Here is a 26,830-nt window from a genome sequence, read left to right on the forward strand (position 1 = left end):
CTACCTAGCACTCCAGAAATATTTTCTCAGACAAATAAGACGGTTGACTAAAGAAAATAATAGTAAACCCAAGAGATCCACCAAGGAGCAACGCATTTGAATTTCAGCTATGCAACAAGAACATAGAAAATTTAGGAAGCTACCTGTGTCACTTGTGCGAGAATATGTATGTAGGTGCTTGTTCATGGCAAATCCAATGCTGCCGAAATGGTAATGTTCAGCTGCTCTGGATCAATTGTGTGTGAATTTCTCATTTGTGGTGTGAAATTTCTAAAGAGTAGGTAATTATTGGACTGGTGGCTTAGGCCATTGTAACTCTCTTCTCTATTAATTAATAGAAGCTCGGCAATCTCTGCCGGATCCGCAATTTCAAAAAAAATTATTGAATTGGATTATGATGATTGGGATCGAGTAAATCACTTATCGTATCAGCTCACTCCCAAATTATTAAAACAAGATGAGACATAAATAGGCCAGTCAAACTGACGAAATTGTACCGAACCCAACTAAAAGGCAATACAAATACCAGCAGGGCAGACTGCCAGAGGCAATCGGCCAAGAAGAGATCGCACAACTATCCAGCTAGAACGGCTTGAGACTGACACACTACGACGAAATCAAGCAAAAATGAGCGACACGGTGAAGGTGATCGGCACGTTCAGCAGTGGATTCAGCCACCGCGCCGAGGTGGTCCTTCATTCCAAATTATGGGTCGTTTTAAAAATTTTTTTAAATTTATAGATATTATTATACATTTAGAGATATACTATATCTAGATGTATAATAATATCTAGATGTATCTAGAAAAGTCAAAACGACCTACAATTTCGAACGGAGGGAGGGATTAGAACAGCTAACAAGTAATAAGATATTCATCGATGTTTATCGGACTGACGACTACAAAGTTTTTAATTACATTAGGCAGCAGGAACTCTTGAGGATCCACTATAAACACCAATAGCTCTCTTTACACGGCTGGGAGATTAAAGTGACACACGTTTTGCAGAAAATAAGGCGATGATATGATGTCTCAGCCGGAATTACAACCAGGTAAGGCCCGTTTGGATCCTGCGTCCTAAACTTTAGGACATGTCACATCGGATGTTTAGATAATAATTAGAAGTATTAAATATAATTTAATTACTAATTGCACAGATAGAGTCTAAGTCGCAAGACAAATCTATTAAACCTAATTAGTCCATAATTTGACAATGTGGTGCTACAGTAACCATTGGTTAATGATGGATTAATTAGGCTTAATAGATTCGTCTTGCGAATCAGTATAGGGGTTCTGCAGTTAGTTTTATAATTAGCTCATATTTAGTCTTCCAAATTAGCGTCTGAACATCTGATGTGACCCTCCTAAAATTTAGTACCTTTTATCCAAACACCCTCTAAGCTCATCAGCGCTTTCGAGAGCCCGTTCGCCCATCGCGCCGAGGTGGCCCTGAAGCTGAAAGGGGTGCGGTACGAGCTGATCCTAGAAGACCTGGAGAACAAGCAACATGGTCCACGTCCTCCTCCACGTCCTCCTCCACGGCGACCGCTTCGTCTGTGATTTTAATCATGTGATGCTACGTAAATATATGTTAATTATAAATTAATTAGACTATAAATTAATTAGGTCTAATAGATTCGTCTTGCGAATTAGTCTTCATTATACAATTGGTTATTTAATTATCCAATTAGTATCTGTTTGATGTAACAGAAATTAAACTTTAGTCCCGGTAACAAAGACCCGCTGTATGCTCGCTGCAGCTTACGTACTAGGTAGCCACCTAATTCCCAAACTATGTAAAGGGCCTGTTTAGTTGCCGGTTTTGGACAACCAAAATCACTGCGCCAGCACTGTAGCATACTATAGCGTTTCGTTTGTATTTGTGAATTATTGTCCAAATATTGACTAATTAGGCTTAAAAGATTCGTCTTGCAAAGTACAACCAAACTATGCAATTAGTTTTTGATTTCATCTACATTTAGTACTCCATGCATGTACCGTAAGTTTAATGTGATGGGGAATCTTCTTTTTGCATAGTGTTAAAGTTGGAATTTTAGGGTAACTAAATCCTAAATCCTAAAGATTCAAAGAGATGAGGTGAGCACAGACGACAAGGTTCCGTGCTTCTGGCACTTAAACATTTTAATATACGAACGCAGCAGTCGATAAGGTTCTGTGCCCTTGTTTACTTCCCAATTTGGGAGGTGCTAAATTGGCATTTTGCCATAAATGCGACACTGTAGCGTTTCGTTTGTATTTGTGAATTATTGTCCAAATATTGACTAATTAGGCTCAAAAGATTCGTCTCGCAAAGTACAACAAAACTGTGCAATTAGTTTTTGATTTCGTCTACATTTAGTACTCCATGCATGTACCGCAAGTTTGATGTGATGGGGAATCTTCTTTTTGTATAGTGTCAAAGTTGGAAGTTTGGAGGGAAGTAAACAAGGGCTGTGCTTGCGGCACATGAAAACATTTACGCCCGGTTTGACTGGACCTTGAGAGTTGGAGTTATTAATTATAGTCTTCCTGGAGAAGAAAGTCGATCCTTCCTGGACAAGAATCACGCGCTACAAATACCATCAGGCCGGAGGCCATCAGCCAAGAAAAGATCACACACTATCCATCCAGAACTGAAAATGAGCGGCGCGGCGGTGAAGGTGATCGGCGCTTTCGACAGCCCGTACAGCCACCGCGCGGAGGCGGCCCTGCGCCTCAAGGGCGTGCCCTACGAGTTCATCCCCGAGGACCTGAGCAACAAGAGCGAGCTGCTGCTCAATAGCAACCCCATCCACAAGAAGGTGCCCGTGCTCCTCCACGGCGGCCGCGCCGTCCCGGAGTCGCTCCTCATCGTCGAGTACGTCGACGAGGCCTTCCCCGGGCCGCCGCTCCTCCCCGCCGACCCATTCGACCGCGCCACCGCCCGCTTCTGGGCCCGCTTCCTCGACGACAAGGTAACAGCAACACGCACGCTGATCGATCGACGACGATGCCGATCGAGCTTAACGTTTCTTTTACCAAGCTGTGATCGAAATCGAACAGTAGAAAGTTGTTACATAACTGTCGATTCTGCAGTGCTCGACGCCGTTCTGGCTGTCGCTGTGGACGGAGGGCGAGGTGCAGGAGGGGTTCGTGAAGGAGATCAAGGAGAACCTGAAGCTGCTGGAGGGGCAGGTGAAAGGGAAGCGCTTCTTCGGCGGCGACGCCGTGGGGTACCTCGACATCGCCGCCAGCGGGTTCGCGCACTGGCTGCCGGTGCTCGAGGAGGTGGCCGGCGTGAGCCTGGTCACCGACGAGGAGTTCCCGGACCTGTGCCGGTGGGGGCAGGAGTACGCCTCCCACGAGGTGGTAAAGCAGTGCCTGCCGGACAGGGAGAAGCTGCTCGCCCGTTTCACCGCGAATAAGGACTTGTTCGTGGCCACGGCCAAGTCCATGGCGCCCAAGTAAAAATCGTGCCTGCACATGCTACGAAGTGTGTATGCGCTTGAACCCAAAAAATGTGTCGTCGGTAGATGTTGAATTTGCGGGCGTGGATAACGTATTGTAGCAAGCGGTCACGAGTCATCTCATTCTCACGCACTGTGGACGTGTCTTGGTTTGCCTGAATAAAAACACAGCGCCTTTTGTCTTGCTCGCGCGGGTTGCAGGAGTTGGTTGCAGCTTTGTTTGACTTGTAGTATCAACAGAGTGACGCTTTTCTAGCTACTCCTCCAAATTACTGTTCGCTTCAGCTTATAAGCCGGCTGAAAAGCTGAAACGGCTGATTTTGGTGTGAGAAAAAAAACACTATTTGATGACTGATAAGCCGACTGAATAAGCTGAAGCGAACAGGCCGTATTACGTTTTGACTTTGCTTTTCTATGCACATAAATAGATATATACTAGATATATAGTAAAAATTATATATTTAGAAAAATCAAAATGCTTAGGGAGCAGTTGAGGATATAAAACCACGTCTGCAATGCCCTGCAGCTGAGGTCTGTTTGGGCTTGGGTCCGAATTTCGAATTTGGATGGCCCATCATCAATGGTCACATATATATAACTTGGGCTGGAGAGACGGCCCACCTAAACTTAAGCCCAAATTAAGAAAACGTGGCCTGCGTCCTCTCCGAAAAAGAAAAGGAACCTTGTTTTTTTTTTCTGGAGAAACGCACGGGCACTCGTCGTGTCCGGTGGACGGAAAAACTGGTCAGCTGCGGGTCGCTTTGTATTCCGGCGACACCGGGAATGGGATGAAGCAACCTGCAAGCGCGTCGTGAGGTCTGCAGCAGTCTGCTACAGGAACTTGCCGTATCGGCAATGCCTTCCTTTTTTCAGGAGGTGCTCCTCCTGCTTCCCTCCCAATAAGGCAATAAGCATCCGTCCAATCTTATGCCGACATTTGTACAGCAAAACTTCACTTTCACCGCAGAAGAGAGACTATGCAGTTGGGTATGTAGAGCTCGGGTGGTTATGAACAGTTGTTTTAAGCAAATAATCTTCCGTTCTGGTGGCATTGCCGGCGAGCAACTGAATAGTCGAACAGGTCGTTTGGAATATGCGACGCCCGTGGGCAATCGTCCATATGGCCTGACCTGAAACAACTGCGTGCTTGGTTCCTTGTTCTTCTCGCCGCGACGATCTGCCATTTACCCAGGGATAGGCTGCTCTAATGAATTTCACCCTTGCTTTTATGCAGGACGGCTCGGCCGGCTGGCGCTTCACCGCATTTGAGGGTTTTTATGCATTTGGCATTCTGTTCTCGTTTTATATCTGCATACAACAACTACAGTTTGGCTGCAATCCTGCAACTCAAGTGTTGCGAATGAGTTTTTGTACCACGAGAATTCCACTGTGATTGCTACTTCAGTGTTTTGGACCTGCATCTGCACTAAAAACTGCAAACCTGTAGAACCCGGACAGGAAGGTCCCATCAGTAATGGTGCTGCTCTTTGCCGTTTTCCTGTCGCCTACTCGTGCTGCGTTCGTTCCAGTTTTGAGAGTAGGCAAGGTGCCTCGATCCTAGCGCCGGTAGGCATCCACACTCTCCCTACCAATCTTTTAACTTGACAAAAAGAGTATAGGCAAGATCTGTTCGCTTCAGCTTATTCAGCCGGTCTTTCACGTACAACTTAGCAGACTTGGTAAGAAAAGGTCATACAAATATTGCATGGCACTGGACGAGCAAAATGTGAGCGTCAATCCAAACCCTATCCAGAGGATAGGGCTAATGTTAAAGATTTGGCTGGTGCACACTGATATCGATTAAAACCGCCCTTGGATAAATCGGCAATCCTCTACTAAAATAACATGGAATATATCGCTAAGATATATAGCTCCAGGACACGTTTCATGTTGTTGTTTGACCGTGGGATTCCTTGTTTCAAAATGCAAAGCATGAGAACACTTTTAATATAACACATAGAGATTCTAAAATATTTACTCCCATCTACTAGTTTAAGAACAAAAAACACATTGATTTTTTCTTAACACATTGATTTAATGTAGTGCATTTATCGAACAATTAGTGTGATACTTAAACTGTAAAAGTAACCCTCTATGGATTTAAGTATGCATCTTGCCGTTAAACTTTAACCAACAATGGAGCAAAACGAAACAGATTATTCTCAAAAGAACGCCGCTCTTAATTACTCCAAGCAGCCATCATCATAGGGTGTGTTTGGTTGCATGCACCACATGATGCAAGTATGGATGATTCTGGATGGTGGGGTTCAACCAATTTATTTATACCATATGGTTCACTACTACTAGTAGAATAATAAACTAAGTGGGATAGTTCCATCATGGATGAGTTGGTACAGGTCACCCGATCAAACAAGAGGATCATTATTATTTTGAACCATTTCATACACAAACTAAATGATACAAGGAACTAAACATACCCACAGTAACTCCATACATACAGCTGTATAAAACTCCAAATACTCCTAGTACTCGCCCACAGAAGATGAGTAGTAAGTAGTACGAAGCAGAGCTAGAGAGCCAGGCAGCCACAAAACCGGGTGCACAGGATCCTCGCCCACAGACGATACGGCCAGCATTCAAAATTCCGCCCCCTCCGAATCCGATCGCCCCTCCTCGACGATTCCAAAAGCGTCGATCCACCCCGCAGCCGCCCGCCGCCGCCGCCGCCCTCCGAATCCATAGGAAGCAACCCCAACCAAACCTTCCAAATCCCCCGCAAGGATCAACAGCACCTTCCTTGTTCGCGATTACCCTCGCTCCGCCGTCCAGCAAAAACCTTCCCCTCCTCGCCCCGTCACCTCCCTTCCCTTCCCTCGCCGCCTTCGCCCCGGGGAAGCAAAGCAAGCAAGCCGAGGGCTCCAAGAAACCCGCCGCCATGGTGCAGAGGAAGCCGGCGCGCAAGAAGCCCAAAGATCCCGGCGTCGTTCTTCGCGGGGACGCCGTGCCGGCCGGGGGTGATCCGGGAAGCAGGGGAGGCGGCGTGGCCCGCGCGCCGCTCCCCGGCTACATGAGGGCGACGAGCTGCTCCGACGCGAGGGCTGGCGCCGGAGTCGGCCGGGCGGCGGCTCCCGCCGCGCCGCCTCCGCCGCCGAAGCGGGAGCCGGTGAGAGCGAAGGTGGTGTTCACGGCGGCGGCGGCGCCGCGCGTGGGCAGGGCCACGTGCTCCTCCACCATGAAGGGGCCCGGCGCCGGCGGGGCGCACGTCTGCTCGTACGGCTACTGCTCCCTCAAGGGCCACGTCCACGCGTCCGTGGCGCCCCTCAGCAGCTTCGTGGCGTCGCGGAGGCGCCTGATCAAGACGCAGCAGAGCATGAAGCTCAAGGGCGCCTCCCCGTTCCGCAAGCCCCGCAACTGCGGCGCCGGCGACGGCTTCTTTGTCGAGATACGCGCAGGCGCCCGGGCGGCCGCGCCGACGGTGGGCTCGGACGCGAGCTGCAGCGATCTCTCTGCGGAGGAGGTGGACGCGATGGTGAGGCGGATGGAGTACGTCGTGTTCGATCACCTGAGTTGCGGGGATGATGCGGAGGGCAGGGCGAAAGATTTGGGTGCTTCGGCGGACGGTTCTTGCGGATCCAGTGATGTGATTTCGGATGCTTCGGTCGAGCTGTTGGGGACGACCAAGCATCACCGCGGCAGAGAGGAGGCTGCTTTGGTGGATCACGAAGACGAAGACTTTGGTGCCTGCAAGTCCGACATTTCTGAGGAGCTGGATGCTAAACACGAAAGAAACATTCCTGAAGGTGAAATTTCTTGCAATGCTTTCTTCAATCCTATTGCTCGTAGACATTTTGGAATCGAGAAGCAATTGTTGATGCATGAAGAACAATCTGGCAATTCTGCAGATACTGTTGGCAATACTCCAAAGGAATCATCAGCTGATAGCATCTCCAGCGCGCTCAGTGGGATAAGCTTCGAAGATGTTAGTTCTTATTGTGCTGATGCTGCATCCTCTCGGAGGAACAAGTTGAGTATTTCCAGGAGGAGGATAACATCTGAAGAGGGTGTCAAACAAATGCGTCCTTTCAAACCCAAGCCCCCAAATTTTCTTCCAGCAGAAACTAGTCCAGAGGCAGAGAAGGTTGATCTCAGGCATCAGACGGTGGACGATCGGAGGACTGCTGAGGAGTGGATGGTTGATTTCGCTCTTCGGAAGGCGGTGAAGAAATTAGCTCGTGCTCAGAAGAGGAAAGTGGAGATGCTTGTGCAGGCCTTTGAAACTGTTCTACCCGCAGTTGCCAATGAGAAGAAACAGCCACAACAGGACAATGACAAGGCAAGCTTCACTCTTACTAGGCCTTCTCAAGCATGCAGCTGATAGCGTTTTAGAGGTAAGGAACACAATGGTAAATTCTTCTGGAGTTGCCTTGTGGTATCAAATTGCTGATTCAACTTATGATGCTATTTTGTCTACCTTGCAGTTTGTGGATTAGCTGGACTAGTCATTATCTGAAGGTTCTCAGTGGTCACTGCAATATTAGTGCCAGAGACCTGCTCAACAAAGAGGGAGCAGAGAGCTGCTTTTACTGTCACTGTTTTCTCATCAGGTAGTTGGGCTGCTAGGAGCTCACTGAGTTGGGTTAGCGCAAGACCTAGTGCATGTACATATGTCTCGTAAGCTCAGTTTAGTGATGAGAAATGGGTGTAGGAGACTTGCAAACTGGCAAGAACTTTGAGATGGATTCCTTGGACAAAGATCAATAAAGCTCTTATTGACTTACATTTGTTTTGACTCAGATGATCGCCATGGTCATATATGCATGTTTACTCTGATTTGTTTTTCAGCCTAATTCATGTAAATGTTCCACTGATTTTCTTATGGACGTCTTGTGTGACTCCTGTTGTCATGTCGGTTTCAACTTCAGTAATATGGAGCAACCGCAATCCAATTTGAATACTTCTGGGGTTTTTTTGATACGGTGATGCGTCTCGAAAACTAGCATAGATGAATCATTGCAGCTAATGGTTTACTGTTAACGCACTAGAGCTGCTCTACTTTTGTCCTGAACTGGAACGGTAGAACAGGGTATCTGGGTATGCATATGCTTTCAGCACTATACTGATTGGGTTGTCAGCAGTCTGTTTGTGATGATATAAACAGATGGGCCAAACCTGCGACGGCCTGTAAACCAAAACAGATGTAGCCAGTGCACAAGAAATTTCTACTTCTGTTCATTGGCGAAGAGGCTTCCCGATGCTTAATTATGCGCATCTTGGAAACCCTGAAATCTTCAATTGTCTGAATTGCTCATGATAGTAATAAAGATCATTCAAGTGCCAGTCAACAAATTCGTACGGCTGGTGTTTTCAGATCAGGAGGGACCAATCAATAGAGCAGATGAGAGATTCATCACCAAGAATGCATGGCATTGATGGATAAGCAAACCAAGAAGTGCTTCCAACGGATAAAACGACAACGGTAGATCAAGCGTTGCATTGCATTATCTGGGATAAGCGGTACAAGTACTGAAAACGCAAGTCACAACGGATACAAGGTTTTGATGCTCCCACCAACCATAACGAACTGAACAACGGGCGCTCATGTCACGTTGATGATCCAACCACCAATCCTTTCTGAAAGAAGACCAACCACCAATCCGGTGAACTTGTAAAAGAAGAAGGCCATCCAGTGATATGCTGTGCTGTCAAACGATGCATCATTCAGAATATCAGCACAAAACGTTGCAGTAGGCCCAACTTCACGGATGAGTATTTTCGTTGTTCGGTAAATTCGAGTATGCTTTGGGTGAAGCAAACTGATGTGTAAAAGTTGGAATTTCACTAGGACACAATCTTTGCAGAAAAGGGGACAACATGGAAAAAAGGTGGGTAGATTCTTCTACTGAAAAGGGACAAGATAATGAGTGGCTTCAACATTTGCTTCCTTGACTATGCATCCTTACCAGATTACCGCTTAGAATATAGAATAAACCACGAGAGGTTTAGACACGCCAGAATACTTTGCCAAGATTTCCTGCACTGAGGCTAACCATTATCACAGATTCTATAATTCACCAATCAACAGGAAGATGTAGTTATGAATATTCAAGAAGAAAAAACATTGCTACTGTATTAAAATCGATAACTTGTTGGAGTTACATTTACAATACTTGTTATAGTATGCAGCAAAAGAGCGATATGAAATCTCAAGATTTACAGCTACATATCTTTTCAAAACTTCTAGAGTTCTAGATACTGAGGTTCAAGCTTTCTGAGTACAGCTCCATCCCAAATTAGGTCCCTGAATAACATTCACATATAGCCCTGGCAGGCATTGTGTAATCTGAGAATTCTGTAGTGGCGATTCTGCTAGACTTAGTTGGCTTGTAGTGGTCGCAATTTCAGGCCAACTTGTTCATGAATCTCCTGCCAACTCTTCACTTACCTTAATATCCGGGCATTCATGCAACAACAACACCAGATCATTTGATAGGCTTTTGATCCTATTAGATTCTGTAGTTCCATCTGCAGTTGATGTTACATGTGATTCCTCTGAAGGATGACTACTCTGACAAATGCTTTCATGGAACATCTGAAGTGCATCATCTGCTGATATTTCTTGCACAGAGCTCTGCACATCCAGAAGTTTCCTTCTACACTGGGCATCAGGCACAAGTTTTTCCTTCAAGCTGTCAGGAAGGCTAGCTAGTGCACTGCTTGATGGATAACAAACAAACAAGAAAGTTAAAATCAGGGGGAACATTAGAGGAGAATGGCAGTACAAGAAATCTATCCTTAGCAATATATACCTGGTAACCCCACGAACAAGACCCCACTTGTAGCCAACGTCTACAGATTGCCTAAACCCAACATTGAAGCCCTCCTGGGCAGAGTCCTTCTGCCCTTCTGTTATACCGTCCCTATAGCCCATCTAGAGTAAAATCGGAAGCAAAAGATTTTAATCTGCTTGCTATCAACAAAAACTGCAGAAGAATAATTAGAATTAACAACTGTGTCCCATATAAACTCTAGAGTATACCTTATGAAACTGGTTCTGCCTGTGGATCCATTCTCTGTCTAAGTTAGAAGCATGCCCAGGAGAATCTGAAGCATCATCCCATATATCATCATCTTCAGCAGCAGCAACATCACCGCCATTAGCTGTGACAAAATTGAACAAATCATTTCTCTTTTTTTTGGGGGGTAGAAATCAAGTAATTGTGACAAGAGATAATACTAGTGAAAGAGGTACTTCTAATTAAGTACTCCCTCCATTCCAAATTGTAGGTCGTTTTGGCTTTTCTAGATAGATAGATTTTGCTATGTATCTAGGTATGTTGTATATCTAGATGCGTAGCAAACATCATGTATCTAGAAAAGACAAAACGACCTAGAAGGCCCTAGTTGTCACTGATTAAACAAAAAATGGGTTGCCCTTGTCAGGGAGACGCACCATGCTGGGCGATTTCAGTCCCACTTGATGAAGGTGCTGCTTCTACGCTTAGCTCCCCCATGGAAACAGTCACGCCCTCTGCATCCCCAGGCCTGGCCATTCAGAAACTGAACCTGCAGTTGGAGCACTGCGTGAGGTGAGAGGCGGCGTGGCAGAACCAGGATTTTAACCAGTGGTAGTCCTAGCCAATTTTCCCAACATCTAATTAGGTAAAATCCAATACACAATACAGTATACAGGAACAAAATATGCCAAGAAATTTGGTATACCAATATGAATTATCTAAAACCGTGGTACACACAGCACAAATATGATGCCGGTTCTCAACTTATTCTTCACTAACTCATTGAGGAGAATATTCTTCTCGTTTATGCACGCTTATGCAGACAGCCAGCCAGACAGGCTGCCTCATCCTTCTGTTTTTTTTTTTAACTTTACTAGACCTAATGGTCCCACATCTGGATACTGATGTTCTCCATTTTGCTAACTTTCTTGCCGCAATTGCAAGTAGCTACTCTTGAAACTTTTTTGAGATTGGTTGTGTCATTCTTTAGATATTCAGGACAGTGACATCCTAATTAACAATGCAACTTAATTTCATTTGCTTTGAACAAGCATACGAGAAGGAGGCAGTAACCCACAAAAAAATAATAAGGAAAGGCATGATGAAAAAACGTTTTGTTATTCAAGGCATGATAAACTTGCAGAAACAAAGATGAAGGTGCATGAGACCAGGAGAAGCATGGCATCCAATTTGTAGTGCCACACAAGAAGTTAGCAGTCAGCTAGTAACGTAAACAGAGAACTGCCGTATTTGATGAGAAAACGGTGGAGCAGACAACTGGCAACCACAGCACACGGCAGTGCCTCTTGGCACTCGCACTTCCAGCATTCTTCACCAGACATCCAATTCAATGTCAGGAAAAAATGGACTTGGGCAAAAGTTGGAGACAGAGAAGAAAAGAGAGGTGAGGTGAAATTCGAGCTCACCACCGAATGATACGAGGGAGGCGGTGTATATGGGGTCGCCGGAGGTGAGGAAGCCGAGCCGCAGCGGCCGGAGACGGCGAATCCACCGGCTCGGCGATTTTGGACCTAAACCCTAGCTGCGGTTTCCGGCGGTGGCTTGGCACTACGAGAGAGGAAAGGGATCACGGAGGCCGGCGCACAGCCAGGAGCGGAGGAGGCAGAGGAGGGAGGGCGGCGGCGGAGCACAGCGAGGGCGGAGGAGGAGCGGCGGCGCTGCGGAGTCGCGAGAACTCGCGGGCGTCGGGACTCGGGGCGATGCAGAGCCGGGAGGGGCGGATGGGCTGGAGACCGAGAGTCCGAGAGATGTTTGCTTACAGGCCTGGGTGGGCTGCGCTAATTTTTTCGGTTTGGGCCATAGTAGTAAAAAAACTTTGGGCCAAATCCAGCAGGGTAGTCCTGGACCTATATATACCTGGGACACCCACTGGATCCTCAGATTATTTGCAATTTTGCATAGTACAAGTTCAGTTTATCTGTCCTCAGATTATTTGCAATTTTGCATAGTTATTCCCAATCCTTCATTGCAGATTTAGATCTCTATATGTAAAAAATTAAACCTAAAATCTGCGGGTGAGCAGCTGTCAAGCATAGGAATGGAAGAGTTCATAAAAAACATTAGGAAAACAATTCAAGATCATCATATCTCAAAATTTCATTTCGCTGTTCTATAAGGAGTTGTACATCTGCAAATACTACATATTGGCATGTGCATTTACATCACGTCATGCTTACAAAAGCAAAATGTCAATAACGGGTGGATGGAACAGACTTGTGAGGACTGGGCACCGAGATGGTGCTTATGCGTTGAATCTCACTACTGCTTTTTGTTTGGGTACTCTCGTGGTCCAAAAATGGTTGATCCAATCCTCACATTCGTGCTGCCCATCTCTATCTGCGTAAACTTAACAGTAGTTAATGGAGTTTCAGGAATCCTGTAGTATTTAAACCCGAATTCTGTGGATTTCCTTTAATATTCCTGTGTAAAAGATACATGTTAATGTTACGTACCGCTTGCTCGAAGTCACCAGACATTCCCATGGAGAGTTCAAAGTTAGCTGTTGGTATCTCAAGGGCCTTGCAAACTTCAAGCTTACAATCTACCAGTGCCTGGTATCAAATCACACATAACAACAGGTAATGAAAGCCATCACAGAATCGCAGATTGCGCATTTGTGATGATCGGAGACTGGATGAGCACCTTAAAATTTTCTGGTGTTGATGAGTAGTCTTTCATTCCTATTGTCATCAGGCCTGAAAATATCAGGTGCGGGCATGCTAGTTTCACATGCTTAGCAAGCTCGACGCATCTGGAGGGATCGATACCTGATTTGGCTGAATAAACGAAAAAAATTCCATTAATCAAAACATTTTTGGGAGGAATTTGGTTATAATCACTTGAAAGATGAATGTAAACGTGCAGCAAGATAGTTACTTGAATTTGGACATAAGTTTATAACAAAGACATGAGAGTTCCGACTTCTGAATTGAATATCATTTCTTTACTCACATTCTTCTCCACTAGTGTTCACTTGAACCAGTACTTTCAAAGGTTCCCTTCCCAGGCTATTGACAGCACGGTCAAGGTGATTAGCAATCTGAAAAGTTTGGACATTATATATCAATACAGATGCCCATAATTATATGTACCAGATATAAGAATCCAATTCTGTATAACAAGCATTAAGTGATTATCTTCGCCTTTTCTGCAGAACTAGATCTGCATTACTGCATAAGGAGGAACAGGTCATAGAAGCATTCAGGTCATAGAAGGAACATAGGTTTGATTTTCACTGCTTACCTTTTCATTATCTACACCCTCAACCATGTCAAGATTTGGAACAGCAGCTGAAAAAGGAGAAGAGGGACTAAGAGCAAGCAATGTAGTGTTTGAAAGCATAAGTTGTTTGGTGCTGGCAAAAAATGTGTTTGTCAGCTCGAGACAAATACAGCTGTAATAGTTGTATTTCCATGTGTTATGTTTTTTTAAGAAAATACATACATTTTCATATACTGTACACTTCTTATTAGTTACTACCAAATAGCCAAGGTGGCACTTGTCAAGCACATCAGCTTCGGCAAGCAACAATTTTCCACTTTCCAGTGCTATTTTTTCCATTTTACAGGGTAATGCAAGCAAGCTATCATTGTACCATTACTGAAAAATCATAAACAATTCAAACTTTAGTTTGTAACTTGTAATAACGAATATGCTAAAAAAAACTTGTAATAACGAATAAATTAGCAGGTGAATAGTTGAGGGATGTCTCGTGTCCCAATTGTATGCACAATGGAAACATATGTATGCATACCTAACAGTGGTTTCACTTTGTTGCTCTGCAAGTGCCCAATGAAATGCCACCGGATATCTTCCGGAAGCTGCAACATAGCAGAGGCAATCATTTCATTTCTAGTTTTCTACATGACGGATGAGCTGTAACCTGCAAAGCTGAAGAACAATCCGACCAAATCCAAACCTGGGGGGCCTTGGTGACGAGCTCCTGCACGTAATTCTCGCCGAAGCAGCGATGCCCGGCGTCGTAGAGCTGCCGCAGCATCGAGACGGGCTTGGTCTTCCCCACCGCCACAACCCGCACCGCTTCCGCCGCGCGCCCCGACCGCTCCGCCGCTCTCCCTGCCCGCGCCAGCGCGGCCCGCAGAGCCGACGCGGCCGCCCCCTCCGCCGCAGGCGCTGCCATCCCCCACCCCACCACCTCTCCTTTCTCCTCCTCTGCCCCGGTGGTTGTCGCCTCTGCCCCCACACAAATTGGCGTGTCGCCTCCCGCGTCTCATCTCGCGAGATGGGCCAGGCCGGGCCGGGTTGTCTAGCCCAGATCACAATGGGAGGGCCCATGAAAGCAAACTCAGCCGAGCTTGCCCATGCGGTTGCAGTCTTGCAGAGGAGGAATGGGCAGCGTCTCGGCGTTTGCGGCGCGAACCAACGCGTCGTGCTCCGGCCAGGCCACGTCTCCCTCGAGGCTCCTCCGGCCACCACGTCGCCTCCCTCTTCCGACCACCACACCAATCAGATTCCACCGGCGGGAAGCTGATCCTTCGCGACTACTTGCGCAGAGCGCACACACTACTGCTGCAGTAGTGCCGGATCAGCTGTGTGGGAATGGACGCGGAGGGGTTGCTGGCGTCGGCGGCGATCAACCTGGTGCTGGCGCTGGTGGCGCTCTCACTCTTCTCCCTGCTCAAGAAGCAGCCGGGGACCGCGCCCGTTTACCGGCCCCGGCGGATGGCGGCCGGCGATGGTGGCGCTGGCTTGCTGCCGCTCGGCCACGGGCGGCTAACCCCGTCGTTCCGGTGGATCGGCGCGGCGTTCCGGCTCTCTGAGGAAGACGTGCTCCGGCGCCACGGTCTCGACGCGCTCGTCGTCATCCGCCTCTTCAAGTTCGGGTGCGTGTCCGGTGGTAATTTGATACATGCTTGTAGAATTCGTGGACGTAGAAGAGTTGGTAGGATGCATTTTCACCAACTGATCTTCAGTTGTTCTCACTGCTAATCTGGTTGGTATACCTCATCGTTCGATGTGTAGGATCAAGTGTTTCACTGTTTGCTCAATTGTTGGAGTACTGATCCTTGCTCCAACAAATTATACGAGTGAAGGTCGGGCTGACATCAAACGATCGAATTCCATGGAACTATTCACGGTTACCAATGTGACACGGGGATCTGATAGGTTAGCTCAATTCTGCATTTTTCACTTTTGACATTCGTGGTATTCCTTAGAATATTCAATTTGAGTAGTAGTGTTTCAGTTCATAAATTAGGCAATGTTGGTCCAGAAAAGGCACATCACTGTAAATTGCTCTCTGATCATGTGAGGCGATGTTTTAAATTATCCTGATCTTTTATACGATTTTTAGATGTGAGTAAGCTGGTAAAATAAGAGTTTGAAAGGTACTGTCTGGCAAGTGAAAATGGTACTGATCTTGTAACTGAAATTGTTCTATGTTTTTGCATGACAGGCTTTGGGTTCATTTTTCATGCCTTTGCTTTATATCCTTTTATGTGGTATATTTGCTTCATAAGGTGAGACATTGTGAATACCCTTCAATTAATTTCTTGAAAGATGTTGGTATCATAGACATAGGCAAGGCTCAGCAAATGGTTAGTTAATCCACTGGTTATTGGTATAACTATCCTATCCTTGATATGGAAATCAAAGCCCTGCAGTTTCAGTTGTTCAATTATGGAACAGCTATTAGGTGGCATAGGATTTAGTGTTGTTTTCTCGTTATTATGTCTTCCAAGTAAAATATTGAAGCAGATCTCGCTATATAACACCCAAATCAAGGATTTGTTTTATTTTATTTCAGTACTTATATCCATCTCTGTAAAGTATAGTACTATGCACACTGACTATAAAATTTGGTTAGGGAAGTGTTGGTTCAATCATTACTTGAAGCTATAATGTTGAAGCATGGATGGTATATTGTCACCAATTTTATTGAAGCAGGAATACAACGAAATTACTAGGAGAAGAATTGAGCACTTGAAGTATCACTGCAAAAGACCGGACCAATACACCATTTTGGTCCGAGGAATTCCTACATGCCCAGATCATGGAACTTATGGGTGTTATGTTGATCACTTCTTCTCAAAGCACTATCAGACATACCAATCATACCAAATTGTACATGACATCGGCAACATTGAGGCACTGCAGGTGAGTAGATTGCTGATTGGTGCAGTGATTCTAAATTTCTAATTTGTGACTGACTAGCAGGTTATCAAAGCATGAAATGTGGTCATATTTTTTGAACACTGCACTAGTGAAATTCTAAACATCGAAGTTTCAAAGCTGCTGTTTGTCATACACTTTTTCTTATACTAGTTGAACAACCCCAGGGTTGAAGCTATCCGTTGTTCTAAAAGTAGAGGTAGCCAAGTTCATGTCTAGTGGCTGCATTCTTTGTAGCATTGGTTCTACTTATGCTCAGTCAAAACAAGTTTTGCATAATAGATTTTAGAGAGAAGTCCGTTTTACCCCCCCTGATGTAATCGCCCAGTCTGAGAAACACCCCCCAAGTCAAAAACCAGGAATCATACACCCTCCAACTCTCTAAACCAGACAAATTACCCCCCTTGACCATTTCAACCTGGTTTCTTACGTGGTTTTGCTGATGTGGCAAATACATGGCACGCGGGTCCCACGTGTCAGTTGTTTCGCAAAACCGGAGCATGCCAAAAAAAAAACTCGAGGGCCACAAGCCCACAACAGCAAGTCAGCAACCCGGCCGGCCGGCCGGCGGCCGCCCCCCAACCTGAAAAAACGAACGAATCCCCGCCTCCTCATCCCCATCTCCGGCCTCCTCATCCTCCACCGGCTCATCGCCGCCGCTGCCTCCTCGCACCTGTCCTTTTCCTCCCCTTCCCTGAAGGACCGGCGCTTCTTCTTTCCGACGCCGCCACGCCCTCCCCGCCGCCCGCCGCGCCCTGCTCCCCCTCTTCCTCCTCCACCGTACGCGTCTTCCACCGCGTCCGTGTCGCGGCCTCAGCCCTCCGCGCGCTCCACACTCGCTCCCCTAGCGGCCGCCTCCCTCTCCCATCTCTAGCTCGCCACCTCCTCCTTCCTTCCGTCCGCGTCCGCTTCGGCAAGCCCCGATGCGGCGACGGCTTTGACACCGCCGCCATGGCGATGCCCCACGTAGAGCTCGCGGGCGGTGCACAGGATGAGAAAGAGGTAGGTAGGGGAGGAAAAGGGAGGCGGTGGCGGTGGCTCTGCTGGAGGGAGTGAAAGGCGTCGGCGATGTACACACAGAGAAAAGGAAAGGGGAGAGAGAGGGATGGAGAGGTGAGGTGAAAAAAAACCATTGACAAGTGGGACCCGCATGCCACGTATGCGCCACGTAAGCAAAACCACTTGAGAAACCAGGTTGACATAGTCAAGGGGGTATTTTATCCGGTTTTGGTAGTTGGAGGTGTATGATTTCTGGTTTACGACTTTGGGGGTGTTTTTCAGACTCGATGATGACTTCAGGGGGGTAAAATGGACTTATCTCTAGATTTTATTGGCTAACCATCTAATCAACATTACAGAAGTTGGCATACTCCATTGATAAACAGATAAAGAGGAAAAGGGAGACCAGAAAATGTAATATTTGGCAGTGGATTTGGTTCAAGTTTACATCAGAAGCAATAAATATTCAGAGACAAGAACAAAAACTGAAAGATGTACTACTGGCTATCCGCCTCCTCCAGTGTGAAAATACGCTTAAACAAAAGGTAACTCAGTTGTGTGAAGGGTATCCCTTAATCGTTTGTGTAGCCCAACAGGCAACAGAAATAGCTATTTCCAGATAAAGTTTAATGTTAGTTTCAACTGTAGGAGGTACCTGTAGCTTTTGTCACATTCAAATCCCGGGTGGATGCTGTCCATGCTGCGGAGATGCAACTACTTGGCAATCCACTTTCATTGGTTACAACTTATGCTCCTGAACCGAATGATATGATATGGAAAAATTTGGCCATTCCGTTTTGGCGCATGGCTATGTACAAACTAGGAGTCTTCGTTGCTGCATTTCTGCTAACAGTGTTCTTCACCATCCCTGTGACAGCTGTGCAGGGGATAGTGCAATTTAATAAGATCAAAAGGTGGTTTCCACCAGCGAGAGCCTTGCAGCTTATGTAAGTGTCAGAAACTTCGAATTAATATTATGATTCAGTTGGCACTTATGGTTATCACAATGTTGCCACAGGTGATTTTCTGTTATCTTGCAGACCAGGTTTGAATTCTGTTGTGACTGGGTATCTTCCAGGCATGATCTTAAATGGCTTCATATACTTGGTTCCCTTTGCGATGCTTGGTATGGCATCATTTGAAGGCTGTATTGCCAACAGCCAAAAGGAAATTAAGGCCTGTAACATGGTGTTCTACTTCTTGCTTGGAAATGTTTTCTTCCTTAGCATTCTGTCAGGTTCTCTACTCGATCAGCTAGGAGAATCTTTCACGCACCCAAAGGACATCCCTAGCCGTCTTGCTAGTGCTGTTTCTGCACAGGTAATGCAAAAAACATGTGCTATTGCTTGTAAAGCTTTCCACCAGAATCATTTAGTGTAAAGTTCAGAACACGAGAAGTATTTTACATTATGTCAACTTGTTTACATTGCAGTCGGATTTGTTCATCACATACATTTTGACCAACGGCATGTCAGGGTTTTCTTTGGAGGTTCTTCAGTTCGGTTTGCTAACATGGCAATTCTTAAAGGCGCATTCACTTGGACATGGCAAGGAACCATATCTTTATGGCTTCCCTTACTACAGAGTTGTGCCCATCGTCTCCCTTGCAATATTGATTGGAGTAGTCTATGCTGTAGTTGCACCCCTTCTGCTTCCGTTCCTTTTGATTTACTTTCTGCTCGGTTATGCAGTGTACATCAACCAGGTAGTTTTTTTACTTTATTCAGCTCACAAGATCCATATCTGTACAGGTCTCCCTTTATTCAGTGTGGTCTTCCATTTAAGAAACAAAAAAAATGATTTTCATAACTTCAGATTAGTCATCCTTTGCTCCATGCAGATATCAGCTGTTATCCTTATCTGAAATTTAGTTTTACCTATGATCTCTTATGCTGTATATTTGAACACTGATTAGTGACTTATGTTGTACAGATGGAAGATGTATATGAGATCACATATGATACATGTGGACAATATTGGCCGAACATTCACCACTACATATTCCTATCTGTCACACTAATGCAAATCACAATGATTGGGTTGTTTGGACTGAAGTCAAAGCCAGGAGCTTCCTTCGCCACAATTCCCTTGCTTGTGTTCAACATTCTTTTCAATGAATACTGCAAGGTCCGATTTCTCCCAACTTTCCACCATCGACCGGTCCAGGTACATTGATTTCCTCCCAACTTTCCAAGTTCTTGCATCGTTCTTCCTTTGTTAGGTTCGGTGCTAGTATTAGCTCATATCAAACATGAAGTACAAATTGTCAAAACTAATCTTGTGACCTCTTTTGGATATCCTCGTAAGGTTGCCAAGCAGAGCGATGAGCTTGATGAGGCTGAGGGAACGACGGGCAATTTGGACGGTGCAATTAGCGCTTATAAGCCACCGTGGATGCGTCCGACAAACCTGGAATCTGGTTCTGTTCGGCCTTTGACTGTTTGATCCGTTTTGCATGATAACACCAGCCACGCTGGTGCTGATGTCAGTTTTGCTGTTTAATAAAAACTATGGAATTGTTCAACATTCTGTGTCAAAAGAAAGCACACATATCGAATACTGCAAGTATCGCCATCGTCCGTCAACTTATCAAGTACGCACACACATGGGCAGATATCTCTGCAGACTCGGATGTGGTGAGAAACAGTTCAGAAGTAGAAATGCCATTCCAACTGATATAGCTGCACGTCGATCCCTCGAACAAATCATTGCGGTGATGATCTCCACGTCCCCGATGATGGACGCCCACAATCTCGTCCCAGATGACCATTGACTTGTACGGCCGATCCACCCTGTGGCCTTGTATTCGATTCCAACCCAATACCGAGCGATTCCAGCGAGCCACCGCTCCTTCCTTCCCCAGCCTAGCATCGCAGGCCCTCCGCGCACGTCCAGGTATCGCAACCGCGCCTCTCTTCCTTGGTTCCTCCTCGTCCCTGCCAGGAGTGGTGATCGATCCGGACCTAGCTGCATCCGTTTCTCCCTTCTGTTCGGCAGAATCGCGGCATTGCCGTGAACCCTGAAGTCTGCATTTCTTCCTGGGATGGACACCCTTGTTCATCCGATCTGTCTCGGATTTCTTTGCTGATCGCCCGCGCTAAAGCCGCCCGCCCCTGGGTACGAGGACGATGTAGAGGAGCACAAGAGCAGGAGCGCGGCTTTGGGGACAAAATGGAGGGGCGTAATCCCGCGCAGAGATTTGTTGATAGCCCAAAGCCATACAACAGAAGGTATGCAGCATGTTCTTCGCATCCCAATGTCGCCGCCGCTGGATTGGTTATTTTTTTAATTTGCGTGCTCATCACATTTCTTTCGCATTACATGGTGTCAAAACCAACTCCGCAACAAATGTTGTGCATCCATTTTTGGCTATTTTCACGATCTGATACACTCATTTCCCTCTTCCAGGAACGTGTTTGGAAAGCCAACAAGGCTGGATTCTAACGACCATGGCCATCGCCAAGGCCTGAGAGCCTGTGGAATGCCAACCAGGATGGGTTCTGATGGCCATGCCGATCGCCAAGGGTTGAAAGCCAGTGAATTGGGAGCCAAGATGGATGCTGATGACTATGGCGATCGTCAAGGATTGAAAGCCTGTGAATTGGCGGCCAAGATGGATGCTGATGACTACTGCGACCGTCAAGGCTTGAAAGCCTCTGGATTGGGGACCAGGGTGGATACCAAGGACCATGGCGATTGTCAAGGCTTGAAAGCCTGTGGATTGGGGACCAGGATGGATGCTAATGACCATGCCGATCGACAAGGCTTGAAAGCCTGTGGATTTCCAACCACGATGGATGCTAATGAATGTGGCGCTAGCCAAGGCCCGAAAGCTTGTGCAATGGCAACCAGGACGGATGCTAAAGACCATTGTGATCATCAAGGTTCGAAAGTTTGTGGAATGCCAACCAAGCCAGATGATAGTGACCATTGCAGTCACCAAGGTTTGTTATATCTACTACCTCCTCTTTGCTATATTGCTTCCTTTGTAAACTGTAATCCCCCTTTTCTTTTTAATCTTAATTTTGTTAGGATAACTAACACCCTTTTGATTATCATGGAAAAATATTGCCAATAATCATAAACAACGACTAGATGAACCTAGGGTGAACTGGGCAACTTTTATATCAATAGGAAATAAGCACCCACATTCGTCTCGACCAAGACTTGAGCTCGAGTGGTCTAGACGTGCATCCACACTCTCAACCAACTGCTAGGCTCAGTTCCTATCATCAGTCATAAACAATCAGAAAGTTTATTTTCATTTGCCTATATGTGGTTACTAAGTCAAGAGAAAGAATCGTCTTGAATAAGCTGGCCTCCTCCTGCTACGACATGAAAACTTAGCATGCTGCTAGATAGATGCTGCAATTCCGTACTTTATACTAAACCAGCCAAAGTTGCTGCATATACATCTGCTTCTTGTAGTATTGAATTAATCTGTGTGTTCCCAAAGAATAATATTGAAAGTCCATGTGCTTCCATGATTGCTATCAGCTCCGATGAAGCCAGCTGAGAGATTAGATCATCTTCTGAACCAACCAGCAAACAAATGTTGTGCTGACTGCGGTGCTCAAGATCCAAAATGGGTGTAAGTATCCATCAATGCTACTAATATTGTTTTCTTCGTTGCAGCACTTATTTTCATCTGTGCCACTTTGAAAAACATCGCATGTGGGTTCATTTGAAAGAAGCACTGAGTTGTATATCCCTATTTCTGATTAGCTAAATCCGAGCTGGAAAGCTAAAATGCAAAAATGAAAAATCTAAATGGTATCAACCTGCCTCCACCAGTTCAATTCCTAGATCTTGCTTGGATGCCAATCTCCTCCTGGCCATTTTGTTATTCACATAGGCCAATGTGACAATTTTCTTTGTGTAGAAATATCTTTTTATTATTGCCACAGTTAACAGCCTGGGTACTGCATATTACTAACTCGAATGGTTTTGATGTTTGCAGATCAATGACTTTTGGTGTTTTCATTTGCATCAAGTGTTCAGGAGCTCATAGAAGTCTTGGAGTACACATATCCAAGGTAAGCCGTGATCTTATAGCATTCTATTTTGTCCTCTGGAATATATATTGGTTCTCTACTCTAGAAATTTGTTTTATTCTTCCGTTTTTCAGATTCATTTCTCATTAGATATGATCTTATGGATGAGGATGCATTAACTCTAAACAGATTATGAACTTTCTAGACATTTGGCCTCTTGATGAGTTTTGATAGGTGTGCATTGCCAATGTGCAAGTGCTCAGTAGCTTCATTTTTTTCGAGAACTTGCCTTGGCAGTATTCAGTAGCTCCATTTTGAAAATCATTAATATAACCTTGTGACTTGTCACCAAGTGCATTCAAGGCAAAAGCTAAATGTTGTGACTAACTGTCACTCTATGAGAAGGTTAAATATATTGCATCCTAATCTTGAGAGAAAAAGTCACCACATATCATAGCAGAGAAAGGGAGAGACACGATTTGGAGATCTTCACTCTTAAAGCAAGAATATAAGACCTATGAGAATCATGGTCTTGTCCAGCCATTGCAGCGGTTCCAGTCATCACCAGCAAATGTCGAACAGTGGAGCATATGTAACTTTGCATTGTGTATTGTCTAACTTTGTAACTTTCAGCCGGTCTTAATATATTTTTAAGATTAGATATATGAAATAAAGTATGGAACTAACTCATGTAGATTTTTCTCAGAAAGTATTTTGGCAATATTATAATTAGTAATTCTAGTGGGTTTAGAAATATATAAAAATAATAATTTGCTATGTCCAAAATGTCACATACATTGCAGGAAGCAGTGCCATTTTTCAGGCTAGATAATTTGATGAAGGTAGCCATCATAGTTATGATTTCAGAAACACATTCAAATGGCGCCATACATGTTTTTGAACAAATAAGTTTTACAAAACAAAGTAGATAACTGCTTTTTCAAAGGGAAACAGGGTATATATTGGCTAGGTGCAGCAACAGGACGATACTGTACTCCTTTTCATAAGAAGTTAATTCTGGTTTTCACCATGAAGTGCATATGCTCAGTGAGAGAGACAACACTTTGGAATCTACCTTAGCGGTTTGAATATTCATTGCTGGGAATTGACCTGAAATCTGTCTGTTCAGGTGGTTTCAGTGAAGCTAGATGAGTGGACAGATGAGCAAGTTGATCTTTTGGCAGATTCAGGTGGGAATGCTGCAGTAAACATGATATACGAGGCATTTATCCCTGAAAATTACACGAAGCCAAGGCAAGATTGTTCAGCAGAGGAGCGCAGCGACTTTATTAGGTCTGCATTAACCTACCAAGTTTTCATTCTTTTGATGTCTTATGAGATACATTTTGCATTAAAGATTTCTTTATTTGTATACATTTGCCTGGTAAATGATGTGTCTCCTTCATATCTGCCTACATGCAGGCGAAAATACGAGGTTCAACAATTTTTGTCTAACCCGCAGCTTTCATGCGCTCCACGACGCAACGACAAACAAAATCACCACCACCACCATAGTGGATCTAGTCGACATGGTTTAGGCCATTCTTTCAAGAACAGCTGGAGGAGAAAAGAACATGAGCCCAAAGCAGTAAAGAAAACAGTATGACCGAAATTGCTCCAATTCGTAGTTCACTTTAGTTTGCTTTGAATTTTGAAAACTATTTGACTGTTTGCTGCCTTACAGATGGAGATGGGTATGGTAGAATTCGTTGGATTAATTAAGGTTGATGTCATAAGAGGCACAAATCTAGCTATTCGTGATGTGATGTCAAGCGATCCTTATGTTATTATTAACCTAGGACACCAGGTAAGCGACTCCATTCACCGAGGTTGCATGCTAGGTATGCAGAGTTGTTTGTTTCATGAAGGTAAGTTGTTCGTCTTTGCAGTCCATGAAAACGAAGGTGATAAAGAGCAGCTTGAATCCTGTATGGAATGAAAGGCTTATGCTATCGATACCTGACCCAGTACCGCTGCTTAAACTAGTAAGTAATTTTTGCTTTTCTTCAGGGGACATACGTACCTTTGTCAACAATCTGGTTTTGGGAGTAATATTTTCTTGAAACCTCCTGACAGCAAGTCTATGACAAGGACACGTTCACCACCGATGACCGGATGGGAGAGGCTGAAATCAACATCGAGCCACTGGTTGCTGCTGCTAGAGCCTATGAGGCTTCGACTATCACAGATACTGCACAGCTTAACAAATGGATGGCAAAAGATGGCATCTGGATCCCCAGGGATAGCACCATCTCCATCATCAATGGCAAGGTGAAGCAGGTGGTCACTGTCAGGCTTCAGAATGTTGAGCGTGGCCACCTTGAGATGGAGCTCGAGTGCGTCCCTCTCACTCAATAACTGTCTGCAGAAACGAGTTTCCAGCATTCTGCAGCACCAAGTAGGTACACAAACAAGAATTCAACCATACTTTCAAGGTTTCCATGTATCGATTATAGCTGTATAATTGGAAAAGGATATAGGATGTAAGTTGTGACCTGTCCTGGGGAATGATTGAAGACCATTTCAGCACGGCCTTGCTTGGTTTCAGGCTTGTTTGGTAGAAGTCCAGCTTCACTTGATTTGTGTGCCTCATGAGCCTCTGTTTGTAACAACCATCAAAACTGCTGCAAATAATTTAGAAAAAAATTGGTAATAACGATTCTGTGCTGCAAATAATCCCCATTCCTGTTGAAATGCGTGTCCAGTATTATTTGGTGCCCAGATCAGGCATCTATATTTTACAATTTCTGCGCCATCTATGGAGCATTGCCTGCGTGATGTCCGGAATAATCCATGGGAGCTTTTGCTTTACCATTTGACAATGCAAGCTACGTGTAGCTACCCGTTGGATTTCTGCCATAATTCAGCGTCCAACGACTGCTTGACTGGTGTCATTTTTCTGATGTGCAGTCATGTTGAACGTTGTTTCTCAAGAGCATGCTTAAGATAATCCACCAGATGCTCTCATGTAACAAAGATTTCACCACGTTTTATATTAAAAAATTGCAGGGTTTTTTTTAACCAGACGTGTTTAAAAAGAGTACACCAGGCAAAAAATCAGCTAGAACTTGGAAGTCGAATTTTGCAAATTTATTTGTTCAGATGCACAAAACACACCAAACATGAGTATCAGCACGTTGCATACATAAAAACATTGTTCAAATGGCCGCTAAAAAGATTTGCTGAAACGCATGGGCATTTTTTTTCACAAAAAGGAAACGCATTCGCATTTTCTTTACAAGAGAGAAACGCATTTGCATTTCTAATAGCACACCTTTTTCTCTGCAACGTCTCTGGGAAATTCTCTCATCCTGTCCGTCCATCCAAAGCTCCGGCAACGGCATCAATCACTGCCCTCTTGCGTTTGCGCCGCAATAAAGGGAGCCACCTCCTCCTCCCGTCTCGCTCGCCGCCGCCGCCCCGCCTGTCTCGGTTTCCTTTCGGCCCCCACCTCAGGCCCAAACCCCCGCCGCCGCAAAAACCCTAGCCATGGACGCGGCGGCGCTGGAATCCCTCATCCTGGACCTCCACGCCATCGAGGCCGTCAAGCTGGGCTCCTTCGTGCTCAAGTCCGGCATCACCTCGCCCATCTACCTCGACCTCCGCGCGCTCGTCTCCCACCCGCGCCTCCTCTCCGCCATCGCCTCGCTCCTCCACGCCCTCCCCGCCACGCGCCCCTACGGCCTCGTCTGCGGCGTCCCCTACACCGCGCTCCCCATCGCCGCCGTCCTCTCCGTCGACCGCAACATCCCCATGCTCATGCGCCGCAAGGAGGTCAAGGCGCACGGCACCGCCAAGTCCATCGAGGGGTCGTACAGCGCGGGTGACACCGTCCTCATCATCGAGGACCTCGTCACCAGCGGCGCATCCGTGCTCGAGACCGCCGCCCCGCTCCGCGCCGAAGGGCTTGTGGTCACGGATGCAGTCGTCGTCGTTGATCGCGAGCAAGGCGGCAGGGAGAATCTCGCCGCCAACGGGATCACTCTGCACTCGCTCATGACCCTCACGGAGGTGCTCGCCGTGCTGCTGAAGCACGGGAAGGTGACCCAGGAGAAGGCGGAGGAGGTGAGGCAGTTCCTCGACGCAAACAGGAAGGTGGCGGTGCCGGGGGTGCCTGCTAAACCCGTGGTGCTTAGGAAGCCATTTGAGGAGAGGGCGAAATTAGCCACCAACCCTGTGGCGAGGAGACTCTTCGAGGTGATGGTGGCCAAGCAGAGCAACCTGTGCGTAGCTGCAGATGTTGGGACAGCAAAGGAGCTCCTGACC

General features: G+C 45.9%; 7 protein-coding genes across 9 annotated transcripts in view; 5 read left to right on the top strand and 2 right to left on the bottom strand.

The window, feature by feature from the left end:
* Positions 1-2,576: 2,576 nt before the first annotated feature.
* LOC101778030 (probable glutathione S-transferase) lies at positions 2,577-3,631 on the top strand. Its single transcript, XM_004971216.4, has 2 exons — positions 2,577-2,952; positions 3,074-3,631. The coding sequence occupies exons 1-2, from the start codon at positions 2,638-2,640 to the stop codon at positions 3,443-3,445; spliced, it is 687 nt and encodes a 228-aa protein (XP_004971273.1). The 5' UTR covers positions 2,577-2,637; the 3' UTR covers positions 3,446-3,631.
* Positions 3,632-5,984: 2,353 nt separating this feature from the next.
* Positions 5,985-8,182, top strand: LOC101768578. Of its 2 annotated transcripts, none has more exons than XM_012846169.2 (3): positions 5,985-7,205; positions 7,287-7,793; positions 7,884-8,182. In XM_012846169.2, the coding sequence occupies exons 1-2, from the start codon at positions 6,341-6,343 to the stop codon at positions 7,778-7,780; spliced, it is 1,359 nt and encodes a 452-aa protein (XP_012701623.1). In that variant the 5' UTR covers positions 5,985-6,340; the 3' UTR covers positions 7,781-7,793; positions 7,884-8,182. The 2 variants fall into 2 exon arrangements, with proteins under 2 accessions (XP_012701623.1, XP_004972344.1); XM_004972287.3 differs by having other exon boundaries at positions 5,992-7,205; positions 7,308-7,793.
* A 1,318-nt stretch (positions 8,183-9,500) lies between these two features.
* LOC101778427 lies at positions 9,501-12,169 on the bottom strand. 2 transcript variants are annotated; one of them, XM_012846111.3, is made up of 5 exons: positions 11,846-12,169; positions 10,856-10,982; positions 10,442-10,563; positions 10,212-10,333; positions 9,501-10,115 (listed from the first exon to the last, which is right to left on the bottom strand). In XM_012846111.3, the coding sequence occupies exons 2-5, from the start codon at positions 10,953-10,955 to the stop codon at positions 9,818-9,820; spliced, it is 642 nt and encodes a 213-aa protein (XP_012701565.1). In that variant the 5' UTR covers positions 10,956-10,982; positions 11,846-12,169; the 3' UTR covers positions 9,501-9,817. The 2 variants fall into 2 exon arrangements, with proteins under 2 accessions (XP_012701565.1, XP_004971275.1); XM_004971218.4 differs by having other exon boundaries at positions 10,856-10,968; positions 11,846-12,168.
* Positions 12,170-12,499: 330 nt separating this feature from the next.
* Positions 12,500-14,614, bottom strand: LOC101779100 (pyridoxal phosphate homeostasis protein). Its single transcript, XM_004971219.3, has 7 exons — positions 14,359-14,614; positions 14,194-14,260; positions 13,683-13,729; positions 13,392-13,479; positions 13,083-13,216; positions 12,893-12,991; positions 12,500-12,776 (listed from the first exon to the last, which is right to left on the bottom strand). The coding sequence occupies exons 1-7, from the start codon at positions 14,578-14,580 to the stop codon at positions 12,699-12,701; spliced, it is 735 nt and encodes a 244-aa protein (XP_004971276.1). The 5' UTR covers positions 14,581-14,614; the 3' UTR covers positions 12,500-12,698.
* A 378-nt stretch (positions 14,615-14,992) lies between these two features.
* LOC101768984 (CSC1-like protein At3g54510) lies at positions 14,993-20,090 on the top strand. The gene is made up of 10 exons (XM_022826755.1): positions 14,993-15,283; positions 15,423-15,566; positions 15,856-15,919; positions 16,347-16,556; positions 17,918-18,115; positions 18,219-18,517; positions 18,611-18,890; positions 19,003-19,275; positions 19,503-19,736; positions 19,878-20,090. Exons 1-10 carry the CDS (start codon positions 15,000-15,002, stop codon positions 20,013-20,015), a joined length of 2,124 nt encoding a protein of 707 aa, XP_022682490.1. The 5' UTR covers positions 14,993-14,999; the 3' UTR covers positions 20,016-20,090.
* Positions 20,091-20,262: 172 nt separating this feature from the next.
* LOC101779896 (probable ADP-ribosylation factor GTPase-activating protein AGD11) lies at positions 20,263-25,185 on the top strand. The gene is made up of 9 exons (XM_014805274.2): positions 20,263-20,800; positions 20,979-21,514; positions 22,068-22,161; positions 22,531-22,606; positions 23,694-23,857; positions 23,987-24,164; positions 24,249-24,371; positions 24,454-24,549; positions 24,641-25,185. Exons 1-9 carry the CDS (start codon positions 20,742-20,744, stop codon positions 24,920-24,922), a joined length of 1,608 nt encoding a protein of 535 aa, XP_014660760.1. The 5' UTR covers positions 20,263-20,741; the 3' UTR covers positions 24,923-25,185.
* Positions 25,186-25,942: 757 nt separating this feature from the next.
* The window catches only part of LOC106804359 (uridine 5'-monophosphate synthase), a 3,869-nt gene continuing 2,981 nt past the window's right edge, over positions 25,943-26,830 (top strand). Inside the window, exon 1 of the mRNA XM_014805238.2 lies at positions 25,943-26,830. Within this exon, the coding sequence (XP_014660724.1) occupies positions 26,054-26,830 (777 nt within the window). The 5' untranslated portion in view covers positions 25,943-26,053.

Source organism: Setaria italica, chromosome V (assembly GCF_000263155.2).
Source record: "Setaria italica strain Yugu1 chromosome V, Setaria_italica_v2.0, whole genome shotgun sequence".
In the NCBI taxonomy this organism is placed as follows: Eukaryota; Viridiplantae; Streptophyta; class Magnoliopsida; order Poales; family Poaceae; genus Setaria; species Setaria italica.